The 27,479-nt window shown below is 51.0% G+C and overlaps 1 protein-coding gene across 7 annotated transcripts in view; it reads left to right on the forward strand.

The window, feature by feature from the left end:
- Positions 1-25,377, forward strand: part of Bcl11b (BCL11 transcription factor B) — a 92,944-nt gene extending 67,567 nt beyond the window's left edge. For all 7 annotated transcript variants that reach the window (XM_052185114.1, XM_052185116.1, XM_052185118.1 and 4 more), the window contains one exon: positions 20,587-25,377. In XM_052185114.1, coding sequence (XP_052041074.1) covers positions 20,587-22,601 — 2,015 coding nt within the window. In that variant the 3' untranslated portion in view covers positions 22,602-25,377. The remainder of the gene's footprint in view (positions 1-20,586) is intronic.
- The last annotated feature ends 2,102 nt before the right edge of the window (positions 25,378-27,479 follow it).

Raw genomic sequence — 27,479 nt, forward strand, 5'->3', positions numbered from 1 at the left:
GGATAGGTCTGACAGGAAAAAAATGGCGGCTCCCCGTTCTAACAGAAAGTACTCTAGCATTTACATTTTCTCCTAGATCCTTGTCTATATCTTTTGCATGTCAAGACAAACTTGACCTTTGAGAAGCAGAAAACCCAGTGACCCCCCCCCCCCCACTCCCAAGCCCCAAAGTTCCAGCGACTTTTGCTGATGGGAAAAGAAAGTTTCTGGCTGGGCACCCTGTGCCAGCAGCCTGTGCCAAGGCTGTGGTTTCATTAGCTCCTGCCTTTCTCTTCCGAGAAAAAGCATTCCGCCCTTAGATGTAATGGGATGTGCTCGCGATGTCAGTGTCAGTGGGCTGCGATTGATCGATTCCCAACACAGTTCCACACCCCTGCGTCCTAGGAGACACCTTCTGTTTAGTGGTGCTATTTGTATGCTCTGCTGGGGACTCCAGATGGGGAGGCAGGACCCTCAGACCCTCCTATCCCAGGGTGGGGGACATGTGGGAGGTGACTCTCTATGTGAGGATGGATCTCTTCATGCTGTTGGTAAGCTGATGGCTTCCCAGTCTCCTCCACGGAACTGTCCCCCAGCCTCTGGCTGTGGTCACTGACACTCAGATAGATGTGGTAATAATCCTATTCCGTGCATGGGGCTGGGTGGCAGTGAGCGCCTGGGCCTCTCCCTCCCTGTTAGGAGAAGAAGCTCACTGGATATGCAGGTGATTCTCTTCCCCGCCACCCCCAGCGAGAGGTCTTCATTTCCTTTTAGAATGCCCCTCGACATCTCCTGACACCCAGAGGGGTTAGAGTCTTGTCACATAAAGAAAAAATTACTTTCTTTCCAATTTCCCATCTCACACACTCACTCATTTTCTTTATTAGGTGCGCTATGGATATTAGAGAGAGGGAAAATGACATTTCTGCCACGAATTCAAAGCACGGGCCCCTGCGTTGCATAGTGGCTTGTACTGATCGGCAGGAGGGGCCACTGGGTCTGGAGCCTCTAGGGTTCTGCTTGGTACTTGCTGGGTCCCTGATGCTATGTGCTCTCCCAGGGACCCTTTTCTTCCTACGTGCCCTCTCCTGGCTTCTGGTTCTGTCACCAGTCTTCTGTCTAGAAGACAGTGCTTTAGGACTCAGTGACTGGGAACAAAGACTGGGTTGTTCACCCAGGGACCCTAGGACTAGGGAGGCAGAAGGGCCGGTCCAAGGCTTCTGGCTCTGGTCTGGGGCCTCAGTTCTTGCTGCTGTGAACAACACAACGCAGAGATAAGTCAACTTCCAGGTCTGAGAGTAAATCCTCAAGTGCAAGAGAGAGACATTTGAGTGAAGTTCCCAGCACACAGTAGGCTCTTTTTCTATTTACGACTTCTAGCCTAGGTTTCAATAGCACCACAGTTAGTGTGGTAGGATCTCTTCTCTAAGGGGGTGAGGCCCGAACACCCCCAAAATGCCTGGCAGGTGAGATACCAAAGTAAACAGTAGGTGTTGGATTTCTGAGACGTCTCCTCCCATCCTGACGTTTTTACAGTTGCAGGTGTGCAGTCCGGCCATCTTCAGAGCTCAGTTTTACTTCATATCTTCCCACTTCACCGGACACCCACATGCCCTCTGACAGGGCGGCCATTTCCCTCAAGTGCTGTCAGACTTCCAGCTTACCTTGAGGGTGAGCACTCGCCTGTTGCCACAGCTGGGGCCTAACGTGGAAGGAGGGCACAGGGTGGGGAGGGAGGGTAGCTGCTACAGAGGGAGACTGTTCTGGGCCTGACACTGCATCCTGCTTGGGAGCCAGCTTTGGGTGATGGTGTTTGGGGAGGACTGCAGGTTGCAGAATAGGTCAGCCCACCTGGTGGGCGGGGAGGGGGTGGGGGCAGGTGTTCAGGTGTTTAAATGCTGCCCCAGTCCTGGTTTGTAAGATCTGGAAAAGATATTTGCAGCCAGTAGCCACAGTGCAAAGAACTCGACCATCCTCCCTTGCTTGTGTAGAGGAACTTGGGAACCTTTCTTCCCCCTGGTTGCCTGGTTACAAGATCATCTGTCACGTGTTCCTGGAGAAGGGTGCTTGGCTGGGGAGATGTGGCGGGCGGTGGGGGGGCCGGGGAGGGGAGCGGGGGATGCACGGGGAGATAGTGTCTGCTGTGGGAATCAATGAACACCTTCGATCATATCACAGTCCCATTCCTATTACACCGGACAGCCCCACTGCCCAGCTGCCCCTCTCAAAGCCTCGACCGCTGGGGCTGTTTTGATGCATGAATGAAGACTGGGAATTGGGCCAGGACTTGGCTCCTGGGTTTCTTCATCATTTATTAGCTTCTAGTTTTAATTGTTTCTCGACTTCTTTCCAGATATTTATCTAGGAGAAATTGTCAGTCCTTGCCGCATGGTGCGGACACGTAGGGCGGGTGCTGACTGCAGAATTCAAACAGCCTCTCAGATGAGTCTGGCTGGAATTGCCTGAGTACCTACTGTGTGCTGTGTCCTGATAGGGTTTCAGGGATGATTGTGAGGGACCAGTCTTCCTGGGGGTGCAGACAAAGGACTAGTATTGGGGTTGTGTTTTGAGCGTTGTTGTGGATGAGCTCCTGGGATAGGGGTGAACTCTGTGGTCTTTGAAAGGTCGCCTTATGTCTTGGGGCTTTGCAGTCTCAGACTGGAATCTAAAGTGGCCGGACCTTGCACGGGATTGTTAAAGTTAGTGCTCAGAACTGCTCAGCAAGCGGGGTGGGTGGGTGGGCAGGTGGGTGGGGTGGGGCAGAATATTGATGGTGTTGAGCCCAGAAAAGTGTCCCGGAGGGGGGGAGCAGGACCAGGTGAGGATGCTGGGAGTGCCTTCTTCCTCTGAGTTCTAGCATCAGTGGGAGACAGAAGGATAGTGGAGTATACCACAGAGGAAGTCAGGAGGATGTTGGTGGGGGGGCATTGAAGGCCTTTCCCCTTCTTTCTATGAACTAAGCTGTGTGTGCAGTCAGAGTGGATGCTGTTGGTGTCTATGGTTGTTTTGCTGAGCAGGACTCAAGTGTAAGCTAGGGAGCCCAGGCTGGCTCACTCCACACACCCCAGAGGACATCTGCGCTTGCTTCAGCAGACAGAGAACTCCTTTCACCCGGAGGAGTAGGACTCTAGGGCCTAGATTGGCCACCTTGGAAGTCATCTTGCATTAGGTAGTGTCAGTTTCTCCTTCTGCGCCCTCCAGGGAGAGATTTTGAGCTGCGGCCAGCTAGAGTGGGAAGGGCAGGCTCCAACCCGCTAGAAGGCCTGTCGGTGGGGTCGTAAATAAGCTACACTCTTGTGCTTTGGCTCCACCGCACCCCTCGGGAGCCATGGTAAGATGGGATGGTCACGTGAGCATGGTGAGGAGCCTCATCTTCACGGCCGGCTATTAGCATCCTCCTCAGCTGTCGCCATGGAAGGCAGTGCACCCTTGGTTAAAAGGCTGGCTCATGCATGCATCCTCCAGGCCTGAACCTGACTGCCTCCATCCTTTCCTCTAGGACTAACTCCCAGAAACCCTTTGAATCTCTCTCCCTTTTTTCCCCAAGGCTCCTTTATAGACAAGGAATTTTACAACCAAGGGCAGACTAAGAAGTTAAGCGCTTTGCCCAGGTCCCTGAGCTATGGCATCAGATACTTCACAGGTCGCACGGGCTGGGGTCCTAAGTGGCTCAGAGGGTGATGTAGGGTGGTGATGCATTGACTACACACCCCAAGCCTCTTTCTGGTGCTACTGTCACGAGTCTGTCCTACCATACTGGTACAGGGAAACTAGAGAGTCAGGCCTGCAGCTAGCCCTAGGCTGAACCTCTGTAGAGGGGAGACAGAGACATGCTAGCAGTGGGCCTAAGACCCACTGTCCCCTCCACGCTGAACACTTGTTCAGGTTGTCGTGAGCTTGGCCACAGTCATTCGCTTTACATGCGTGGAAGGGAAGTATTTTTACAGCGAGTAAGTGCATTGGGGAGGTCGTCCCTTTGCTTCTTTCCCGCCGTGGTTGGGAGGGCTGCCATGCGCCCCAGATGCATTATGGGCCAGGTATATGCTCGGCTCTCACAAAACTCCCATCTTCTGGGGACCGTCAGGTTCCCAGCTTGCCCTGGAACCATGTGGATGGGCAGAGTCCATCCTGCACTCTGGTGCTTGAAGTTGCATCAATCAACATCAGGACCAATGAAAATGGATGCATCTGGGGGTGTGAAGAAGGATTTGGAGTGATGTGGGGGAAAGGGAGAAAGGGAGAGAAATGACCCGCCCACCGGCCTCTCTGATAGTCGCCTCAAATCCAGTCTGGCTTGGGAGACAGGGCTCTTCTGGAATTTGACTCAAATTATTTAAAAGAGTATTGCCAGGAATGAGCTCTGGATGCCAGCGATTTAGGACTTCTCCCGTAGCCTCGCGCTTTTGTTAGCAGTGGGCTCTAAGTCCTGTGTGCGTCTTATTGTCCCCTCCGCACTGGACACTTGTCCTGATTGTCCTGGGCCTGGCCACAGTCATTCCCTTTGCATCCGTGGAAGGGAAGTATTTTTACAGCGTGTAAGTGCATTGGGGCAGGTCACCCCTCTGCTGCCGGAACCTGAGTTCCAGGCGCATTGTGCCAAGCGGTGGTTATTATTTCTCCTAGAATAATGTCCTCCCCCCCTTGCTTTTAACATTCTGCCCTTGGCATCTGTTCCAGGCATTGTGGACGAGCGGAGAGTGTGTTCTGACAATGGGTTAAAGCAAGCTCTTACTGAAAAGCATTCTCTACTTAATTACGTTTCCTTCTTCTGGAAGCTATTTTAATTTTTTTTTTTATAATCACATGTTAATTGTGTATTAGCGGGGCCTTTCTGATTAGTTGAAAACATAATGAAACCTTTGTAAACAACACAGAGAGAGAAAGAAAAGGGAACGTGTGAGACAGAGCGGGTAGTGACGAGCCAGCTCCGAGAGGTCCAAAGAACGGCATTTCTCCCTGCTGCAGAGGGATGGAAACTGTACCTGCAAGTCTTGCTTTGAACGGCAGCTCCCAGTTGCAGGCCTGGGTGGGAAGAACAGGCCAGCGGCGGGGGTGGGGGGTGAGAGAGAGAGAGAGAGAGAGAGAGAGAGAGGCTCAGGGAGTTTGCTCATCAGGAGTCATGATATGGGACCCAGTGGTTCTTGGTTCTGCCCGGGGGTCTGCATCCGCTCACACATTTGTTATTCATGCGGCCAGTCACTATTTTACTCTGACTGGTTCACTCACTCATTCATTTATTCATTCACTCATTCACTTACAATCAGTCACTCACTCCATGGTAGTCTTAGCGCAGGAGCTTGTGCCTACAGAGCAATGATCGGATGCATTCTCTCACATGCCTTTTCTGGCATTTTCCTTACGTCTTCAATACAGGTATTAGTTGCATCATGGCAGAGGAGACCAGAGCCCACTCATTCAAATTCAGCTAAGGCAAGCAAGCTAAAGAGCCAGGTCTATCCACCCCAAGTGATTGGGGATCCTGGCATTTGTCAGGGTAGCACAATGCTCTAAGGAGCCTGTGTGTGTGTGTGTGTACAGAGATGAGAGTTAGCCTGTGGCTGTCACCAGAAAGTTTACTGGTATTGTTTTGTTTTCTGCTTTTAATGGGAGGCCTTGTTTCTGGCCAGAAGTCCTGAACCTAAGTCCCTGTTGTGGCGAGCAGGCCCCAGAGCCCTGCTCTGTTCCCCATTTAAAAGGGCTGGGCTCACGGGCGGGTTTTTTTGCAGTTCCCAGGCTGTTATTAGGGAAGCGTGGCTGGGGCGCTTCAAATGAAAGTGCTACTGTGTGTGCGAGCCAGGTTCACCGTGCGCACTCCAAGGAAACACTGCCAAGGCAGTCTTATGAACAGTCGCCAAGGAAAACACGCGTGCTCCGTCCAGAGGAGCCAGCTCACTTCTGCAAATAGAGGAAAAATTGACTTTCTGATTTGGAGTGTTTTTACAACTAAGAAGACTCACTTCAGTGATTGTTCTAAAAATAGCCCAGAAGCAGCGTACTCTGGAAGGCCCCGGGATGGTGAGCGTCCTGCAATTGTGCTTTTTATGTAATCTCTCTAGACCATTTTTTTTAATCACTTTTGCTTGTGTGGTCATTCCCCACCTCCCCATATGCAACGCAGAGATGATGCGAGAGTGGTCTACGCAGCAGAAACCGTATTTTTATCTTTTCGACTTCAGGAAGTGTATTTGGGTTGTCGTCTCCTGTGGCAGCCGCTGCATGGCCCGCAGCTGAGCTGCCAAATAAATCTAGGGCGGCGGCCGAGCTCTGAAGGGAGGCGTCCCTCACACATCGGCATGCTTGGTGGCAGCGTCTCTGACGCCGGGTCAGGATCTCGGCCTGCTTTTACTGTTCAAGCCACAGGCACTTTTCCAAAGCAGGGAGGCTTCAAGGCTGCCATAGCCCAAGCTTTGTCACCAAAGGGGAGATGAGGTGGTCTCCTCCGCGCCGGCTTCCCCTGCTGCCCGTTGTAACCTCCCCTTCTTTCTCCTCACCTCTGCCCTCATATGGAAGCTGAAGAGTCCAGCCCAGGACTGCTCGCCCACCGGGGCGCATACCCAGGGCCGGGTCGCTCTGCATGTGTGGGAGGAATGGTCTGTGCATCATCATGGCTTCCTAGGCCTTTGTCTAAGAGGTGCCTGAATTCAGCCCCCCTCAATTCCTTGTGGACATGACAATCAAAATGTCTCCAGATTAAGGCCTGGTTGGGGGGGGGCATGTAAAATTGAAAACTGGTGGTCTAGCCTGTCGTCCAAGAATAGAGAAAGGACCAGAAATGTGAAAATCCATATTTATGTTGCAAGATAGCAACAGGAAGAAATATACGTGTGTGTGTGTGTGTGTGTGTGTGTGTGTGTGTGGTCTTGAAAATCGAGATTGAGTTCTACTGCCAGATTTTACATCCAAAGCATATTTTAACATGTAATATAATTAACCCTGGCTTAAAGGTGACTTTGATGTGTCCCGTTCAGGCCGTAGGGTTCCCAGGTGACAAGCTGGCTGTCACAGGCATCGCCTCTGAACTTGTGTGGCCAGTAGGCCAGGCCTTTATAACCAAGCTGAGTTTCTCTGCCACCTTTCCATTCAAGCCCCTAAGACAATGCTGGGAGAATTGGTTCTCTTCTTTTTTAGTGGGGGGTGGGAGGTCGGGGGCGAGGAGTGGGGCAAGACAAAGTCTCTTTAAACCAGGCTACCCTAGAACTTACTATGTAGCCTAAGCTGCCCTTTAATTCCTTTAATTCACCATAGTCCTCCTGCCTCCCAGATGCTGGGATCATGGTTAGGAGCCAGCTGTCTTGATGAGGAGACTTTGTAGGACTGTAGAATGTTCTCTGGGACTCGTTCCTTCCTTCCCCACTTCCTTTTCCGTCTTTACTTCCCTCCTTCCTTGGAGACCCCCCAACCCCCATTCTTATGAGTCAGACTCGGCCTGCTCCCCAGCAAAGCCTGTTCTAATGACCCATACAGTAATCACCTCTAGGAATCATGTTCTATGTCTTTGAATTGCTTCATCACTCTGAGGCTGGACAGGGTCGGGTGTCACTGCCTTCCTCTGGGGGATCATCTAAAAGAAATCTAGAATTGGGTGGTCAGTGGGTTTTATGCCCAGCTTCTTTGGAATACCATGTGGCTACACAAGAGGCATTTCCTAGTCCCAGCCAAAACTCTGGCTTCCACTGCTGCTCTCAGCCAGCTGGCCAGCCAGCCAGCCAGCCCGAGGCTCTGCAGACACGTGGAATCCGCAGGACCCCACATGCCCCAGGGTCTGGGCTTTATGGTTTCCGGTTCTCTGATCTAGCATCCAGGTCCAGGGACCTTCTGGCCTCAGATTCCACAGCCCCGCCCCTTCCACCCTCCTTCTCTGTTGATGGGCCAGCCCTCCTGGCTGCCTGTGTATATTTCCTCCTGTCCTAGGGTGGTGGACAGAATGCTGGGGAGACAAGTGGGCACAGCTGGTGTGGGTCACAGGCCATGGCTGGACATAGATGCTAGGCTACCCAGCAATCATAACTGGGGATGTTAGTGTTTGGAGGAGGATGTGCTATAAGCATAGCTGTAATCACTGTGTGACATTAATTTCTTTCCTTGTTAATGCATGTGTATGTGTCCATGTATGATGTGTGTGTATCTGTGTGTGTGTCCATGTGTGATGTGTATGTCTGTGTGTCTGTGTCCATGTGTGATGTGTATGTGTCCATGCGTGATGAATGTGTGTGTGCATGCGTGTGTATCTATGTGTGTCCATGTGTGATGTGTGTGTCTGTGTCCATGTGTTATGTGTGTATATCTATGTGTGTGTGTCCTGTATGATGTGTGTGTGTCCGTGTGTCTGTGTCCATGTGTGATGTATATGTGTGTGTGTGTGTGTGTTGTCACTTCCCACATCCCTCTTTTTTTCTTTTTTTCTGTGTGCCTGTGCTTAACTTCTGTCTTCCTCGGTGGTGATGCTGGCCTGCATCCGAGCCCTCTGATTTTCTAATGGCTCATCTGGGCACCCGGAAACCCCAGTGCTGTTGGGCTGTGTCTGGTGAGGATGACCACAGCCGGGCTGCCGGCAGAGGGCTGGAGGAAGCTTGGCACGAGGCAGAGGAAAAGCTGTGCAGAAGAGCCGCAGGTTTTTCATATGGAAATGTGAAATAATGGGGTGATTAAATAGAGCTGTATATTAAAGTACATCTGACATCAGAATTACCATAATGTGCTGTAGCCTTAGGCTGACTACTTTATTTGCCATCTGCGTCGGCCCAAAATCCCCCGGGGAAGCGCTAAAATATTCTGAATAAACTCAGCTCCAGTTCTTATTGAGAGTAAAATACCATTTGTGGCACGTCGTATTGATTCGTCTTAATTGTGGTGCAAAAAAAGAGCAGTCACTGGCTGATGACTTTTGTGCTCGGTGACAAGCCGGCTAGAGTTACTCTTACACTGTAGTTGGTTAACCTGGGTAGACTGGCAGCCAGGACCAGGTGGGTACCTGGGCTGCCTCAGCAGAGAGCCACAACTCCACTCCTGTCCCCGCCCCAGGCTGTGGGCACAGCTGGGGCTCTCTGCCAACCCCTCCCGAGGGAAGGGAAGATGGCGGAAGTGGGGGGAGAGGAAATTCATCCTGTCCTCTCAACCTCCTCCTCACACCCAGCCTGTCATCTCCTGAGCCACACAGCAGCTCTGAGAGGAGCCGGGTACCTCAGCTTCCAGCTGGGGTTAGAGAGACACACTGCATACCGAAGGAAGCAAAACTGGAGGGGGGCACCCGCCCCAAGTGTGGCTGTCCCTGCTCGGTGACTGTGGAATGTGGCATGTACCTCAGCCCTTGGGGGAGCAGGGGAGGGGGAGGGGGCAGTGCTTACAAAATGCTTTAAAGATAAAAAGAGTCGTGGCAGGGGTTTGTGGGGGAGCATTCTGTGATCCCACACGGTGCTCCCCCATTCACAAGGTCCAGTTTTTACCCTATAATTGCCTATCATTATACACAATTTAAATATTCAAACATTCTCCACAAACCCTGGGCTAGCATGTTTTTATTACAAATTCAGAACAAGGGAATAACCTTTAACTTCAGAGACAAATGAGACAAATTTACAAGTGCGTATCTGCTGTTTTCTCCCGCTTTATCAATCCCCGCGGACTGGAACACTTTCGCTATAACACCACTCAGAACAATATACATATATTACGACTTGTTTGTAGTGTGTCGGTAATGAGTCCCCTCTGCATTAGCTAACCTATATAACTCGGCGTTGAGGCTCTCCATAACGCCAATTATCTCCTCACAGCTAAACGTACACTCCATTAAAATGAGATTTACTGCCCTGGCCATACTTCTTGGGGTAGAAAGTGGAGATTTTTGTGGATTTAAGGAAAGGAAGGATGGAGAGTTTCCTGGGAAGGAAGCCATGACACATGAGACATCCTGTGTCTCCTAGGAGGAGAGAGAGCCGCACGGGGTGAGGTTGGTTCACTCGCTGTGTGAGAGGATGGGGTGCAGAAATGAGGCTCCTACACACCTACAGGGGTGTCCCTGCCTTCCCCGTTTGCTCCCTGAATTCACTGCATTTTGGCCATTTCTGGCACATTCTCGGTACAACTCCTGCTCCAGAGTTCTTGAAAAACCCATGCCGGGTGTGGGTGGCATGGATTGACACAACCACTGAGGTGAATTTGTCCATCAGTACCTCAGACCCTGAGGACCTGCCGCTGATCCTTAGAACCTATGTTAAAACAAAACAAACAAACATACACGTCAAGCACAGTGACATGACCCATGATCTCAGGGCTGAGGAGGCCGAGACAGGTGCTCCCTGAAACGCTCTAGCCAGCCAGTCTGGCCTCTTCAGTAAAGTCTAGGTTCTGTCTCAAAAGGAGAAAAGCGAAATCCAAGATGGCCACCTCCTGAGGAACAGTACCGTGAGTTGTCCTCTGGCCTCCGTACAGACAGACTTTGACCACCTCACCACTACACACGTGCACACGCATACCCACACACATGAAGAGAAACCCACTGGAGAAGCGTGGGTGTGGCTCAGAGAGGCCTGCAATGCGCAGGTTTCTATGCGGAAGCCTGAGGTGATCTCCGTGGACTTGATTTCACGGGAGGCCAGGGTTCTGAGGGGGACCAACTGTAGTTGAAGGCAGTCTGGGAGAGCTGTCATTTGTAAGATCACCTGTGACCTTTGCTCTGCCCCCCCCCCCGCCCCCAATGTCTGTGACAAACACCTCTGTCCTCTCCTTACATCTCGGTCAGCAATTTCTCTTTGTTTCGGAGCTGGGTGGCTGCTTCTCCTGGCCTGACCTTGTGCACCTGGTCTGACCACAAAACTGAACGGTTGAAAGGAAGACTGTTGGCATGGCGCCCACAGCTGAACTTCTCTTCCATTTTGCTTAGCCCACCCTGGTCCTAAAGGTTCACAGTTCTTGGCTGTCAAATGAGAGGTTTGCCGTGATAACCGGCCTGCTTGAGAGTCGGGTAGAGGGCTACCTCCTGCATCACAGGCCTTCACGGATTGGCTACGTGTTTGTTTTTATTGTGCTTTTGACATTTGTGAAAGCGGTGGTAATGGTTGTTGTTAGTGGTGGTGGCAGTGGTGGTGGTGATGATGATGGTGGTGGTGGTGGTGGTGGTAGTGGTGGTGGTAGTGGTGGTGGTGGGGCATCATTCAGTTGGAAACTGTCCTTGGGCTTTCTTTACCTGCACCCTTTGCTGGAGTGAGATTTTGCTAGACAAAACAGTTCATCTTGAATGGGCTTAAATTATTTTTATTTCTTTTTTAGAAATTGCAATGTGTTTTATATTCGGTCGTCTAAGTGATTTTCTTTTCCACACACTTTCGGCCCTTCCTCAGATGGGTTCTGAACCATTCTCACGTTCTGCCTCCGTGGTTTCCCCTCTGAACTGAGGGCCCCATCTCCATGCTTTGGGCACTTCCTTTCTTCCGCTAGCCTGTCCTTTCTCTTCTTTCTAGAGTTGGCACTAGAGTTTTCTCAGAAGGCCCTCCCTGGGGCTCCCAAGGTGCTGGGGATGGTCTTTCTTTATGGGCCAGATATTTGAACCCTTATTGGAAATCACACAGTCACCAATGTCTCGCTAGTCTGTGGAGTGGAGAGAGAGAGAGAGAGAGAGAGAGAGAGAGAGAGAGAGAGAGAGGCAGGTGGATAAAGGGCACTGGGAAGGTGCTGGGAACATTTGCCACTAAGGAACAGTTTTCCTTTCCAGACAAGGTGTGACCTTGGAGGAGGAGCTCCTGGGAACCGACTGATCCTTAACATTTCAGCATTTGCTTTAGTTTGGGAGGCTGAGTGGGTGGGCAGGGCCAGCCCTCCAATCCAAGGCTCTGGAATGCAAAACTTGTGGATTCTGTGGGGTGGCTGTGGCATCTCCTGCATGCCTCTCCTGCAGCAGGCAGAACTGTGTCTTCTGTCATGGCTACCTGCCCTGCACCTAGGTGCATTCAGAAAATCTCCCTTGCAGGCCTGCCTCTGTTTTGTAGGCCTGCCTCTGCCTTTTGGGCCTGACTCTGTCTTTCGGGCTTGTCTCTGTTTTGTAGGCCTGCCTCTGTCTTTCGGGCCTGTCTCTGTTTTGTAGGCCTGCCTCTGTCTTTCGGGCCTGTCTCTGTTTTGTAGGCCTGCCTCTGCGTTTCGGGCCTGACTCTGTCTTTCGGGCCTGCCTCTGTTTTGTAGGCCTGCCTCTGTCTTTCGGGCCTGTCTCTGTTTTGTAGGCCTGCCTCTGTCTTTCGGGCCTGTCTCTGTTTTGTAGGCCTGCCTCTGTCTTTCGGGCCCGTCTCTGTTTTGTAAGCCTGCCTCTGTCTTTCGGGCCTGTCTCTGCCTTGCTGTCCTGTCTCTCTCTCCTCACCTCAGTACCTCTGCTTGTATCATGTTTGGTTTGATTATAACCTCCAGCCCCACCCCAATCCTTCTGCTTCTTCCCTTGGTATTTCTGAAGTCCACGAATCACTTTGGCCCAGCCTGACAATATTCTGGGTCTAATGCTTAACTGGCCCCTCAGCCCGTGGCCTCCTGGAGGGGAGGGAATGTCTCTGACATTTCCAGTAAAACTTGTCTATTGAGGGGACTGTGGCAGTTGGTTTGCACTGCGGTGAAGGTGGTGAGTGCAGGGTGAGTTAAGGCCTGGTAGATGAAGCCACATGGTCGTCTGTGTGGCGCTGGTCCCACACAGGGGAAGAGAATGAGATTTTTTCAATGTTACTTCCGCGTCACCATTTCCTGTGCTTGAACCCCCTGGCCTCTCTGCCTGTCCAGCTCTCTGCTGTTCACAGGGGCAGGGGGACAGACTGCGCATTGCCTGGTCCAAGCCCCCTTTAGGGCCAGTGACAGAGTCAACACTTCTTTTGTGATGGGGTCGGGTTGGGGTGGAGGGGTAGCTATCTGAGCCAGATCGGGCAGGTCTGAATATGAATCCTGGGTTTTCCAGCTTCCAAGCTGTGGGGATTGTGAGGCCCACTCACCTGTGAGGGGATTCGATTCCCTTTTCCTAAGAAGTCTGAAAAAACTTTTTCCTCGTGTGGTTCAGAGATAAAAAGACCAAGGTGAGACTGGCGATCCACATGGAGGTCCAGCATTAAAAGGGCCTGAGGGTGTGGAAGATCAGGCAGGGAGAAGGAGACAGGTATTCCATGGAACCTGGTGGTGGCACTGTCTGTGACACACACCGTGGGAAAACACGGGGAGCATGTTGGCAGGGTGTACGTTTGCTGTGTACTCAGGAAGTAGAGGATAGGGGACCCCATCTTGGGCAGTTTACCACAACAAACAACCCAGGAAGGCCTCCCCCTTCCTAGTGAGAAGCCCAAGTTTCCTTGCTGTCCAGCAACTTGACTGAAGGGAAGAGAAGTGTCTGCTTGCGAAAGCTAAGGAGACGTCCCAGGCTAGATGGAACTGCAGGACCACAGGACAGAGACATTAAAGCATGCCCATGATCCTCACCGCCATGGGGGCTGCAGTCCTAGTACTTGACAAGATAAGCTTGGAATCCGGCCACAAGATGGGAATATGAACAGATAGTCCAAGTCCAGTCAGTCTGGCCTGCAATACCTCCATCTTCTTCTGTACATGGTCAGGGAGTGCAGTTATGGGGGTGTAGGGCAGAAGTAGGTGTATTGTGGATTCTAATCCCCAATGCGGCTAAGCCCTTGGATCTTCAGTTAGCACCCTAAATTTTCCCTCAGCATCGCTCATACAACTGTGTGTGTATTCGTGTGTATGCGCACGTGTATGTGCATGTGTGAGTGTGCATGTGTATGTACGTGCATTTGGGTGCATGTGCATGCACACGAATGTGTGTGAGTGTGCGTGTGTGTTTGTGTACATGTGTGCATGTGTGTGTGTGTGTGTGTGGTGGGGTAGAGGTGCGTATGTATTAGAGGCCAGAGGACAACCTCAGATGTTACTCCTCAAAGTTTTCTTGAGGAGCTCAGAAACTGCCAAGCAGGCTGGTCTAGCTGGCCAACAGGATCCTGAGATCCTCCCGACTCCGCCCCCCGCCCCGCCCCAGCACTGGGTTTCCTAACTCTTGCCTCGATTTAAAAAAAAAAGCATCTGGGACTTGAACTCAGATCTTTGCAGGCGAGCACTTCACTGGCTGGGCTGTCTCCCCACTTCCGTCTCTCATCCTTTTCACTAAATATCTATGAGGTGACCTCCGGCTCCCCTGGACTGTGAGCTGTGTGCATCCAGCCTCCTGAGGAGCACCAAGCACATAAGGGTACCCCCGTGTGATGCAATAAAGGTCCACAATGACATGGCGCACCGACCCACAGCTTGCGCATGCGCGTACTGGCCATGGACGGCAGGGGGGCCCAGGCTCCCTGTATTTGCTCCAGGTTCTCCGAAGCGCAGAGCAGAGAGGATTCCGAGGTTTGCAGGGCCCGTCTACTAGACGGAGGCCAGCTGAGCGCATCACCAGGTGTCAACAATCCTACGTAGCGTCCCCGCAGCCACTGTCAGAGCCTCCATGCTCTCACAGCCTTCTGTGGATCTCCCCCGTTCTCAAGAGCACGGATTCAGTTACCACAGTTCCAGCCTAAAGCAACTCATCATGACTTTTTTCGTTCACGCTGAGATGGAAGGAAGGTCAAACACCAAGACACACGTTCTTGCTCCCGTTCTAGGCCCTTGAGCTGCGGACACTTCTCCCTTGAACAACCTTTCTCCTTACAGTGCCCCACATAGACACTGCCACTGTGGGGTACTGGGCAGTTCTCCGCATCTCTCCCAGTCCTCAGTTTTCGCATCTGTAAAATGGAACGGATAGCAGCTGCAGTTTCTGAGCTGTTGGGGCATTGTGCTGGGCCTGTGGTGGTACTTAGCTCATCCCTGCAGAGATTCCCCACTTTGTTGTTTCCCAGCTCTGCTTCCTGCCTCCCGTGGCTGAGGGCTGAGTGAATGGATTGGGAGCCAGCAGGAGGCTTATAGGTTTGTAGGTGACTATAAGTACTCAAGGAGCCCAGTTGACGTTTTCTCAGTGACAACGTGAAACATGTTTATTTTATTTATTTTATTTTATTTTATTTTATTTTATTTTATTTTATTTTTTGAGTGCTGGAAGATATGGAGATTGGCAAATACTCTACCATTGTAACACTGAATTACACCTCCAGCCAGGGGTGGGGAGGTTTTAATTTAATTTAATTTTACATTCATTTTTATTTTATTTTGCACGTATGGGTGTTTTGCCTGCCTGTGTGTCTGTGTGGGGTGTGCCTGCAGCGCCCGCAGGATCCAGAAGGCGGCACTAAGTTCCCTGGAACTGGAGCTACAGACAACTGTGAACTGCCACGTGGATGCTGGGAATTGAACCAGCGTCCTATGAAAGAGCTCTCAGTGCTCTCCTAACCACTGGGCCACCTCTCCGGCCCCATGGGGGACAGTTTTTAAAGGAACATGAGAACTACTTGTCACCTAATGTCACAATGGCTGCTCTTGCCATTGTGTAACTGTGGAGACAGCACTCTTAGCAGTTATAGGGTGTGTGTGTGTATGTGTGTGTGTGTGTGTGTGTGTGTGTGTCTTGGACGTAGGGGTAGGGCTTAAGTGATGAAGTAAGACCAGCCTTCTGTTTGGGTTCGGGATGAGGAGGATCACCGTGAAACACCCAGGGGTACCAATTCCTGCCCAAGGTTCAGCCACCTCACTGCCATGTGGTCCCTTCACTAGGTCTCCCGAGTAGCATATGCTTTCTGAATCTGTCAAATGATTCCCGTATTCCACCCCAGGGTCAATGCCGGCCACAGGGCAGACCTAATGGGGGATTGTCCAGGGACAATCAGTGAGTGAGTGGCCTTCCATGAGAGGGCACTGCCAACGTGGAACCACTGACAATGTGACGCATGCAGAGATGGTGACAGACCCTGGGGTTGGCAGGTGTATGTAGGGAGGCTACCGGGATCCTGTTCGGGGCCTGGGAAGGTGGCGAGGGCGCAGTGATCCTCCAGACTGCATGTCCTCGTGGTCTAGCATGAGCACATGATCATGGCCCTCACTTGGCTTCCCTCAGAGGTGTTAGTGAACAGGGGTGACATGAACTGGGACAGCGATAATGCCGAGCGAGTCGTGGGGTGCTTTGTGGCTTACTGAGGAGCCTGGGAAGCCCAGATCAGTCCCCCTACCTGACAGGAAGTGTCCTTCACCATTTGCTGCTTTGGAGTCAAGCTACATTACCATTGGTCCAGGTCTTAAACCAAAAGGAATCCCAGAAACACTCACAGCCGTGTAGAAGGATGGGTAACAAACCCACAACAGTATATAATGCCTACCGCCATGTTAATACAGCAGTGGGCGGTTTATAGAGGCAAGACCTCACTGTCCCCAGGCCGAGTAGGAAGCAAGGCTCAGAGGGGTGACAGCTCATGCTTGGCTACACCCTTCAGTGAGCAAGTCCCAAGTGTTCACTGATGCTCTTGTGTGTGGGGTGGGGTGGGGTGGGGAGGGCGCTCTTGCAGAAGAGATCTGGGGTAAGATTCTGTGTTTGAAAATCCTCAGACAACATACTGGAAGAACAAAGAAGGCTCAGTGTGTGCTCTAAAGATCTGTGAAAGTAAGGACAGAGGAAGCAAGAAAAGACACCGGACGGGGCCCTGGGTTCTGAGCCGCCCCGTGTGATTCAGTGAGAGGATGCAGCCGACATTTCTAGGTCTGTAGGCCAGGATTGGTGCTTCTGAAGTCATCCGGACCCAGCAGTTAGGATCATTAGCAGCAGCCACAGCAGCAGAGTGAGGCCAGTGTGGACCCTGTCCCAGTCATTAGCCAAGCAGCCACCCTCTCCCGCAGGGCACCTGTGTGCAGGTAACTCTCTGAGTTTGATGCAGCGAGGAAGAGTTTGGGAAGAGCTAGGGCCAGCCCTGAGTCAGAAGCGACCTGCTGTCTAAGACTCTTCTTGTCTGAAAGCGAGCCATCTGTGTCTGTGCTGTGTCTATAAAATACTTATTCAGTTCCTGAATAGAAAGATGTTCCAAGTGGCTCATCAAAAGACTCTGACATTGTTCAGTTCTTAAAAGCTAGCAGCCCCAATGCTCGGGGCTGTTTGTAGGCTGGAGAGAGCCATGAGGTCGTCATATGTAAATGAACATTTATTTTAAAAAAAGAAGGGGGTGGCTGGAAAGAGTTGTCTAGGGAGGGCCTTCAAGGACTGGGAGACTTTTTTTTTTTCTTTCTGTCAGGTACTGGGGGAGGCTGCTTGCCAACGTGAGTGAATCCCGGAGTTCTGTAGAAGGACACTTCCGGGCTCTGATAAAGATAGCTCTCACCCTGGGGTGACAAGTGACCCTGAACTCTGACTGGACAAGTAATCAGCCCCCCTTTCTCAGTTTAACTCTGGGGGTGGCATCTGGGTTCTAGAACCTGCATTTCAGAACCTGTGTGTCCTTCTCTCTGCTTTTCTAAAACATGGAATCAGTTATTTTGGCTACCTAGTTACCTGGTCCGCTTTGGACTTCTGTATTCATTGGATAGAACAGTCTAGGAAAAAACATGTGGTCACCAGATAAAGAGACAGGAAGTACTTCAGAGCTGCTCGAGGAAATGGAGATGCTGAGAAGAGCTGGTCCCCGGCTTAAGAACACCCCAGATCTCAGCAGCCACGTGCCATACATCCATTACTTAGAGTGGCTGTGGCCCAGAGAAGGGTGCAGAAACACCCTTTAATTTCCTATGTCACCTCCTAGGACATGGTCATTCGTGTTAGTAGCTCCAATGCGCCTGAAATAGACTCGTATTTACCTTCTTATCACATACACATACACACACACACACACACCACACCACACACCACACACACACCACACACACCACACACAACACACACACCACACATACCACACACACACACATACACCACACACAACACACATACCACACACACACAACACACACACAACACACACAACACACACAACACACACACCCCATACCCCACACACACACATATACCACACACACCACACACACACCACACACACACACACACACCACACACACATACACACACACACACACACACACACACACACACAATGTGAGGGAGAGTCTAAATCTGTCTTCTGGCCAGCTCCATGTGAGTTACCTGGGACAAGTCATTCTCTTCCCCAAGCGCATTAGCTGAGTATGGAGTAGTCAGGGCTTTGGAGAGGCACGGCTCCTGTCAGCCTAACAGTCTGATCACAGCATCATGGCTGCCCAGACTTTGTGAAACCAGGCTAGGACAGATTCTCCTTAGAGGTCTTCTTGCCCAATCCAGACCCAATCCAAACAGGCTGGGAAGGCAGGGGAGAGCAATAGCCTCTGTTCCCCCGACTGCTTTTGTGGTTATTTTGTTTCTGTTTTGTTTAGTTCTGCTGGAGGGTCTGGGGTGGAGGTTTGTACCAAGGACTTCCTATGCTGGGCAAACAGAACCATTGAACTGTATCCTCAGCAGAGATGGTTTTCTGTAAAAGAACGCCATGCAGATTGGAGAACCGGAGTTCAATCCCAGGATGCCCATAAGTAACAAGGGATGGTGTCCATCACTTCTAGTCTCAGGGTGGGGTGGGAGAGGTAGGAGAGGATCTAGCCAGCCTGTCCAGCCTCGTCTGTGAGCCCCAGGTCCCAGCGAGAGACCCTGTCTCCAAAAAGAGAAGATGGTGCCCGCTGGGGAACAGCACTGGAAGTTGTCTCTAGCTTCCTCAAGTATGTACACACACATGCATGCATGCCTGCACACGTGAACACACGTACAGTGGGATGAGGCTGGACTTTCGGGACTCTTTTATTTCCACCCTTCTCTGCTGAACATCAAACCCACAGACACAGTATCAGGGGATGGCGGGAAAATCCCTGGCTTGCAAGAACATGTCTTAGATTTCCAGGGCTGCTTGACCTGGGCTCGCTGGTCCAAGGGAATCCGGATGCTGCCCCATGTGGGTCCTGGCCAGCTCAAAAACCTAACCAGAGGTGCATGCTGTTAACAGAGGCTTCAGAACATGCATGAACTGTGTGTGTGTGTGTGTGTGTGTGTGTGTGTGTGTTTGCGCGTGTGAGTGTGTGTGGGTGCAGCCTCCTACGAAGTGTCATTTGCCAGCAGGAAGTGAAGATGCTGTCTCCCCAGGATTGTAGAAGACCCAGGTTAGGCTGGTGGTACGGCAAAGGTGTTGGCTTCTCAGGTCCATTTCCACAGCCCTGTCTACAGTAGGGTATGGCCACAGCATTCATGCTTGGCTTTGTCAGGGACTTTGGAGCTACTGACGTAGTGTCCGTGTTATCTGTTTGAGAGAGGCAAGTTTAAACAGAGGAGATGGGTTTTTCAAGACTGAGGCTGCTGTGTCAGGTCTGAAATAGGAGACCCGTTCTTACCGCTTCCGAGGTGGTTTCATCCCATGATGGCAGACAGGCCCGTTCACACCTGTCTTGCTCCTCTAACGCATTAGGAAGGTTCTGGCGAGCGGAATGTGGCCTCACATCAAGGTCAACAGCTCTGGACAAGAGATTTGGCTTCCATCTTGTGACTGGCCCTGACTGACTGACAAATATGTAGCATGTTGGCTCAGGGCCACCAGTGTCCACTGCGATTTAATACCGATGTCACCGGAGCCAGCTGTAACAAATCAACACGTGCGGCTGCTGTGTTCACGTTCAGTGACCGCCTTTCGTCACTTTGCTTTCAGAAGACACCAAGCTTTTTAGGCTGGAGTTCCATCCCCCACCCCCTGCCCTACTTGGGGGGCTGGGACGCTGATTTTCCACACAGTGGGTGCATGAGGCAGTCCGTCACTAAGGGTGTGTAGCAGGCTTTTACACTGTGCCAGTCTTAATTCACCTATCTGGGTTTCTATCGGACAGTATTTTCTGCACAACACTGGAATTTCCTGTGGCTAAAAAAATCTCAAATGTAGGCAAGGTGTCATAGGGCTGTGTGAATGCGTCTTTAGCATTCCTGGGGACAGAACTTGAGTCCTGGTCCATGTTGGGCAGGCATTCCACCATGAAGCTCAGAGCAATTTCTGTTAAGTTTTTATTTTATTTTTTATTTCTTGTTTGCAAAGCAACAGAGTCAGTAGTTCCCAAGGGGAGGATGCGGTGGAGTGATTTTTATCCCAGAGGAGACATTTCATGACGAGCATACTTTTCTGTCTGCACCACTGGAGGGTGGGGATATTGGCATTGTCTATGTGAAGGCTCTGCACCCCCCTTTCACCCCAGCAATGAATTATGAGGGTGGGGTCTCCATGTCAACAGTGACTGAGTCAAAAACCCTGGATTAGGTGGTGTGGGAATGAAGCTCATTATTCTGTCTCTTACATAATGTAGCCACTGTCACTGTCTTCCTTCAGGCCCCCAAAATGATGAAAATAACACAGGGGACACGGGATCTCTTAAATGCAAGCGACTCCTGGGTGACCTAGAGCCTGCTCATAGATCCCATTGTCCCCTGCCATCTGGGTGGTCGAGTGAGGCTTGTCTACCCTTCTGTTGCACAAGTGACTCCAAGGATTCCCCGGGCCCGCTCGGAAGATGTTTTCTCTGCCTTCTGGGTGGATGCGCGAAGCCTGTCCCCGGTCTGTGGCCACCCCGGCTCTCCTGCAACTGCCTTTCTCTCATACTCTGCCTTTCTTCTTCGTGTTTCCCCAGGTAAAGATGAGCCTTCCAGCTACATTTGCACAACATGCAAGCAGCCCTTCAACAGCGCCTGGTTCCTGCTGCAGCATGCACAGAACACGCATGGCTTCCGCATCTACCTGGAACCCGGGCCGGCCAGCACCTCGCTCACGCCCCGGCTCACCATCCCACCGCCGCTCGGGCCGGAGGCCGTGGCGCAGTCCCCACTCATGAATTTCCTGGGGGACAGCAATCCTTTCAACCTGCTGCGCATGACGGGCCCCATCCTGCGGGATCACCCCGGCTTCGGCGAGGGCCGCCTGCCCGGTACACCGCCGCTCTTCAGCCCACCACCACGCCATCACTTGGACCCACACCGCCTCAGTGCAGAGGAGATGGGGCTCGTGGCCCAGCACCCCAGTGCCTTCGACCGAGTCATGCGCCTGAACCCCATGGCCATAGACTCTCCCGCCATGGACTTCTCCCGGCGGCTGCGAGAACTGGCCGGCAACAGCTCCACGCCGCCTCCCGTGTCCCCAGGCCGTGGCAACCCTATGCACCGGCTGCTGAACCCTTTCCAGCCCAGCCCCAAGTCCCCGTTCCTCAGCACGCCACCGCTGCCACCCATGCCCGCGGGCACGCCACCACCGCAGCCGCCTGCCAAGAGCAAGTCCTGTGAGTTCTGCGGCAAGACCTTCAAATTCCAGAGCAATCTCATCGTCCACCGGCGCAGCCACACGGGCGAGAAGCCCTACAAGTGTCAGCTGTGCGACCACGCGTGCTCGCAGGCGAGCAAGCTCAAGCGCCACATGAAGACGCACATGCACAAGGCGGGCTCGCTGGCTGGCCGCTCAGACGACGGGCTCTCGGCCGCCAGCTCCCCGGAGCCCGGCACCAGCGAGCTGCCAGGTGACCTCAAAGCTGCCGATGGCGACTTCCGCCACCATGAGAGCGACCCATCTCTGGGCCCCGAGCCTGAGGACGACGAGGACGAGGAGGAGGAAGAAGAGGAGCTGCTGTTGGAGAATGAGAGCCGGCCTGAGTCGAGCTTCAGCATGGACTCGGAGCTGGGCCGTGGCCGCGAGAATGGAGGTGGCGTGCCACCGGGGGTGGCGGGCGCGGGGGCAGCAGCTGCGGCTCTGGCGGATGAGAAGGCGCTGGCACTGGGCAAGGTGATGGAGGACGCAGGGCTGGGCGCACTGCCGCAGTATGGGGAGAAGCGAGGCGCCTTCCTGAAGCGTGCAGGCGACACGGGTGACACTGGAGCTGGTGGCTGCGGGGACGCGGGCGCACCAGGCGCAGTGAACGGGCGTGGTGGGGCCTTCGCGCCAGGCGCAGAGCCCTTTCCAGCCCTCTTCCCACGCAAGCCCGCCCCGCTGCCCAGCCCCGGGCTTGGTGGTCCCGCACTGCACGCAGCCAAGCGCATCAAGGTGGAGAAAGACCTGGAGCTGCCACCTGCCGCCCTCATCCCGTCTGAGAACGTGTACTCGCAGTGGCTCGTGGGCTACGCAGCGTCGCGCCACTTCATGAAGGACCCGTTTCTGGGCTTCACGGATGCTCGCCAGTCGCCCTTCGCCACGTCGTCGGAACATTCCTCTGAGAACGGCAGCCTGCGTTTCTCCACGCCTCCCGGGGACCTGCTGGACGGCGGGCTGTCCGGGCGCAGTGGCACGGCGAGCGGGGGCAGCACGCCTCACCTGGGTGGCCCGGGTCCTGGGCGGCCGAGCTCCAAGGAGGGCCGCCGCAGCGACACGTGCGAGTACTGCGGCAAGGTCTTCAAGAACTGTAGCAACCTGACGGTGCACCGCAGGAGCCACACCGGCGAGCGGCCTTACAAGTGCGAGCTGTGCAACTACGCCTGTGCGCAGAGCAGCAAGCTCACACGCCACATGAAGACGCACGGGCAGATCGGCAAGGAGGTGTACCGCTGCGACATCTGCCAGATGCCCTTCAGCGTCTACAGCACCCTGGAGAAACACATGAAAAAGTGGCACGGTGAACACTTGCTGACTAATGATGTCAAAATCGAGCAGGCGGAGAGGAGCTAAGCGCATGCGTAGTGGACACTGCGTGCGCGCGTCTTGTACAGCGTGACCATCGCCAACCTTCGCCAATGGGACCCGGTGACCGGACTGGCCTCCGCATCCCCGGGGCCCAGGGAGGCGGCAGTCCAACCTAACCTGTGTCTGCGAAGTCCTATGGAAACCTGAGGGTTGATTAAGGCAGTAAAAATTAAAAAAAAAAAAATTTTGTGGAGCCTTTTAACTGTGCAATAATTTCTGTATTTATTGGGTTTTGTAATTTTTTTGGCATGTACGTGCAGGTACCTATTATTATTATTATTTCTGTTTAAATTCCTTTAAAAGATTTTGTTGAGTATCCATCCCTTCATTTTTTTAATAACCCAGTAGTAGTCTGAGCAATGACTCGCAAGTGATGTAGAGGGAAGCTATCTTTTAAATTATAATTTTTTTGTGTGTGTGGGGGGGTGCTGCTTTTTTGAAATTTAAGCTAAGCATGTGTAATTTCTTGTCAAGAAGCCAACACTTAAATGACTTTTAAAGTTGTTTGCGTTTTCATCATTTACTTTATCCTGATATGAAAAGTGGCATGTGAGATTTTTTTTTCCGGGGGAGGGGTGGCTTTCAAACAACTTTTTTTTTCTTTCGGGAGGTGGATGTACAGCGGATTACAATCTTTAAAATTGTAGCACTTTGTTTTAGCATCGCGTTGGAGAGGTAGCACTGATGTCCTCCTGAGCCGCAGAGGCTTCTCTGTGTGGAATTCAACTTTCATGCTGTGGAAGGAAAATGTTGAGGGGGTGTGGCAAACGAGCCTCTCCTCCACTCGGGACCTCGAGAATCTTTTCCAGGGTGACTCTAGGAACAGCCCCCGCATCCCGCAATAGTGCATTACCAGGAAATAGAATACTGTCCTTTTCCGGGGGTGGGGGTGGGGAGGAGCTTGGCGTATTCTGGGAAGCCACCTCTGCCCTTTGCTGTAGATTTGACTGAGGGTACCCTCTGGGTAGGCAGCAGTGGCCTGTAGTGGCAGGAAGGAAGAGACTTAACAATGTTCTCTCCTGGCACGATGGCTTCTCTTTTCAGCCCCCAGGATACAGATAAATCCCAGGTGCCCATTGCTACGGTGGTAATTGACGGTGTCCCAAGCAGGCAGCTGGCCCTGATGGTGGGACTGGAGAAGTTAGCTGCGGGGTCGCCCGTCTCACGCTGACAGACCCTGTAGGGCAGGGCAATCTCGCCTGTTCTCTCTTCCTGGAGGAGCTGGGAAGAGTTCTGTCCAAGGTGCCGGACGCTGCTTCTGCTTCCATTTCTGTGTTTTGTGTTTTCCTTCCGCCAATTAGTTGGGGCACACTATACATTGGACTTGTTGGGATTTGATGTTTGAATTCTGTTGACCCGCACTTTAAAGCTTTTGTTTGCATCTAAATTAAATGGCTTCTAAACAAGAAATTGCAGCATATTCTTGTCTTTGGCCCAGAGGTGGGTTAAACTGTAAGGGACAGCTGAGATTGAGTGTCGGTGTTGCTAAGCGTGGCATTCACAATACTGGCACTATAAAGAACAAAATTAAATAATTTATTGGACAGTTTCTCTACTGCCATTCAATTTGATGTGCGTGCCTTGAAAACTGATCTTCCTATTTGAGTCTCTTGAGACAAATGCAAAACTTTTTTTTTTGAGATGAAAAAAGACTTTTTAAAAAAGCAAACAAGAGAAGTACATTCTTTAGAAACAAAGCCACATTTACTTTAAATTAAAAAAAAATTCCTGGTTGAAGAGAGAGGACGGGAAAACGCCATAAGACCCAGTCAAATGAAGAAATAAACCCAGCACAGCCCTGGAATCCATTAGCAGAATCGTTTTCAGAGCCCCCCTCCCCTATTTTGGGGCAACGCTGCTTAGATATGGAGTGGAGGTGACTTACTGCTGAATTAAAACTCACGTGACACAAGCCGATATCGTTGAATGAAAAACAAACAACAACAAGAAAAAAAAAACAATTCAGGAACAATGGCTGATTTTTTTTTCCTAAATTTAAATTTAGTGCACTCTGTCTTAAAAATACGTTTACAGTATTGGATACATACAAGGGTAAAAATAAATTGTGTGTGTGTGTGTGTGTGTGTGTGTGTTGGAGCGATCTTTTTATTTTATTTTATTTTCAAAGTTTGCTTAATAGGTTATACAGAAATGCCACAATGGCTAGGTGTATATTGTTTTCTTTTGGTGACGGGGTTTTAGTATACATTATATATATTGAAATTTCTTGATTACTGTCAAAGTGGACCAGTATTTGTAATAATTGAGACTGCCTGGGCATTTTACAAAATGAGAAGAAAAAAAAAGTCCTTTTTCTTTTCCTTGAAACCGTTACAGTAAGTTTTAAATGGTGGGTCTATAAAATCTGTTCTGTCACAGTAACCTGTAAAGTCGGAGTTTTAGTAAATTCTTTTCTGCCTTGGGTGTTGAATTTTTATTTTGAAAACAAAATGTATAGAAACTTGTATTTGGGGTTTAAAGGGGGATTGCTACAATGTGTAGAAAAAGTATGTAGAGAAAGTGCTTAATATTGTTACTGCTTTGCAGAAGAAGAAAAAAAAATCATACTTCTGACCTGTACTTATTTTTCTCTCCCACCCCCCTCTGGAATGGATATATTGGTCGGTTCATATGATGTAGGCTCTCGCTGTATTTTTACTGGAGCTTGTAATTTTTTAACTGTAAGCTTGTCCTTTTAAAGGGATTTAATGTACCTTTTTGTTAGTGAATTTGGAAATAAAAAGAGAAAAAAAAACAAAAACAAACAGGCTGCCATAATATATTTTTTTAATTTGGCAGGATAAAATATTACAAAAAAAAGACAAAGCAAACAACAAACAAAACTCCCACCCACATTTGTGTGTTAAGGCCTCTTGTATCGGGGGGGGGAAGGGGGTTGTGTGACAACCTTCAAGAGAAAAAGACACAGAAGGAGATATGCTTTGATTCACAAGTCATTTTAGTTGTATATAGTCTGTCCGAACTGGCCTACTCAGAAGAACTGTTGGCTTTGGGCTTTCATTCGACTGCCCAGACTTTGCATCAGGCCTCCTCGGTGAGGCCACAGCAGACTTGAGGGCAAGTCCTTTGTGTTGGGTGGAGAAAAGAGAGAGCCCTTCCTCCAAGAGGCCGTCCATAATATAAGATGATATCGCGGCGAGAGAGCGAGGTTCCCTTCTCCGCTGTGCCTACGGCGGGCGGCTACCCCTCCACCCCCTGACCACCCTCAGGAGCAGAGAGTGAAATCCACAGTCGCTTTTGCCCTTGAGCAAACCTGGATGGAGCAGTGAAGCTTCCGGAAGGAGCAGCTGGGCCCAGAGGAGCCTCTGCCACTGAGACTGGTGCAGGTGGGAGGGAGGAGAGCCTTGCACGCAGGTCCTGGTCCGCGCGGAGAGTGTCTGTTCGATTTCCCCAGTTTCCCTGCTTTTTCTCTGCAATTCCACCCCTTTCAGAAAGGTGAGGCCTGGGAAGAAGGGATTCTGTGCCTTTCCATCTGTTCCTTCGCCCTTCCCAGTCTCTGCCTACTGTCTATGGACTCATCTTTAATTTTCTTCCTCCTCTTTGACCCCTCTCCCCAGACCCTCTTTTCTCTCTCTTCTTTCCTTTTTTTTTTTAAGTCAAGTAGCTTTAAGATAATAAAGTGGTTGTTTATTGGATAAGGGAATAAAAATACACTTCAAAAATACCTATATCAGGAAGCCATTTTTTTTTTATTAATTTCAGGAAATGTAAGAAACCATCGTTTCAGGTTACGGAAGCATGATCGTGCATCTTTCCAGGCAGATTTTTACTAAATGCAGAGTCTGTCTCACTGTTTCCCATTTGACACTTGCCTTTGCACAGTTAAAGGATGGGGGGGGGGGCCTAGCGGGAGGCTGGGCCTACTCTCAGCGTCTGTCTGTCCGGTGTGCCTGCCCTGAAGGCCCAGGGTTAGCCTGCTCTTTTACCACCCTGCCTCTCTGCTGCCTAGGAGCCTCTGTGTGGTTCTCCTGTGCTCATAAAAGCCAGTGCTCACCAGCTCACCAATCACCAGGATGCCAGGACTAAGCCATCCTCAAGCACAAGGAGTGTCTCTGTCAACTGCAGAGAGAAGAGAATTTCACTTCTCTTATGAAAGAGAAAATCAACCAACCAACCAACCTACCCGTAGCAGGTGACCCAGACAAAGGGCTCTCGAGTGGGTGATCCAGCTGACCTCACGTCGGGTTCCACACTGCCACAACTTTACCTAAAGTTGCCCCCTTATTGGAACCTGCCACTTGCCATTGGAGGGTCATCAGGGGAGGGGGAGAGGTGGGGAAGAGGAGACTGGATTACTCTAAGCAGGATGTGAACTCCCAAGTGAACAGCCCTCCGCCTGGCCCTTCTGTCCGAGGTTTGATTCTGTGATTTTTGGTGCTCTCTGTGTCTGCCCTGCATAGCAAAGGCACATTGATTTCAGCTGTTAGCTTTTGTACTGGCGAGGCGAAATATTTTTATTACCTTTTTCTATTACTTATCTATGAGCTTTTGTTGTTTGCCTAGAGGGTTTGTCTCTTACAACAAGTTTGGAGCTATTTATTATTGCTTGGTATTTGTGCTCTGCTTTTAAGAATGGGCACTTTTTTTTTTTAATTATGGATAAAATGTTGAGATGACAGAAGGTCATTTCAATATGGCTTAGTAAAAATATTTATTGTTCCTTTTCTTCTCTGTACAAGATTTTGGGCCTCTTTTCCCCCTTAATGTCACAATGTTGAGTTCAGCATGTGTCTGCCATTTCATTTGTTCAAAACCAAGTTTGTTCTGGTTTCAAGTTATGAAAATAAATTGGGACATTTAACTTGATCTCCAAACCTTGTCCTTTTTCTGTGTCTTTTAAAG

Source organism: Apodemus sylvaticus, chromosome 6, assembly GCF_947179515.1.
Source record: "Apodemus sylvaticus chromosome 6, mApoSyl1.1, whole genome shotgun sequence".
NCBI classification, from domain to species: Eukaryota; Metazoa; Chordata; class Mammalia; order Rodentia; family Muridae; genus Apodemus; species Apodemus sylvaticus.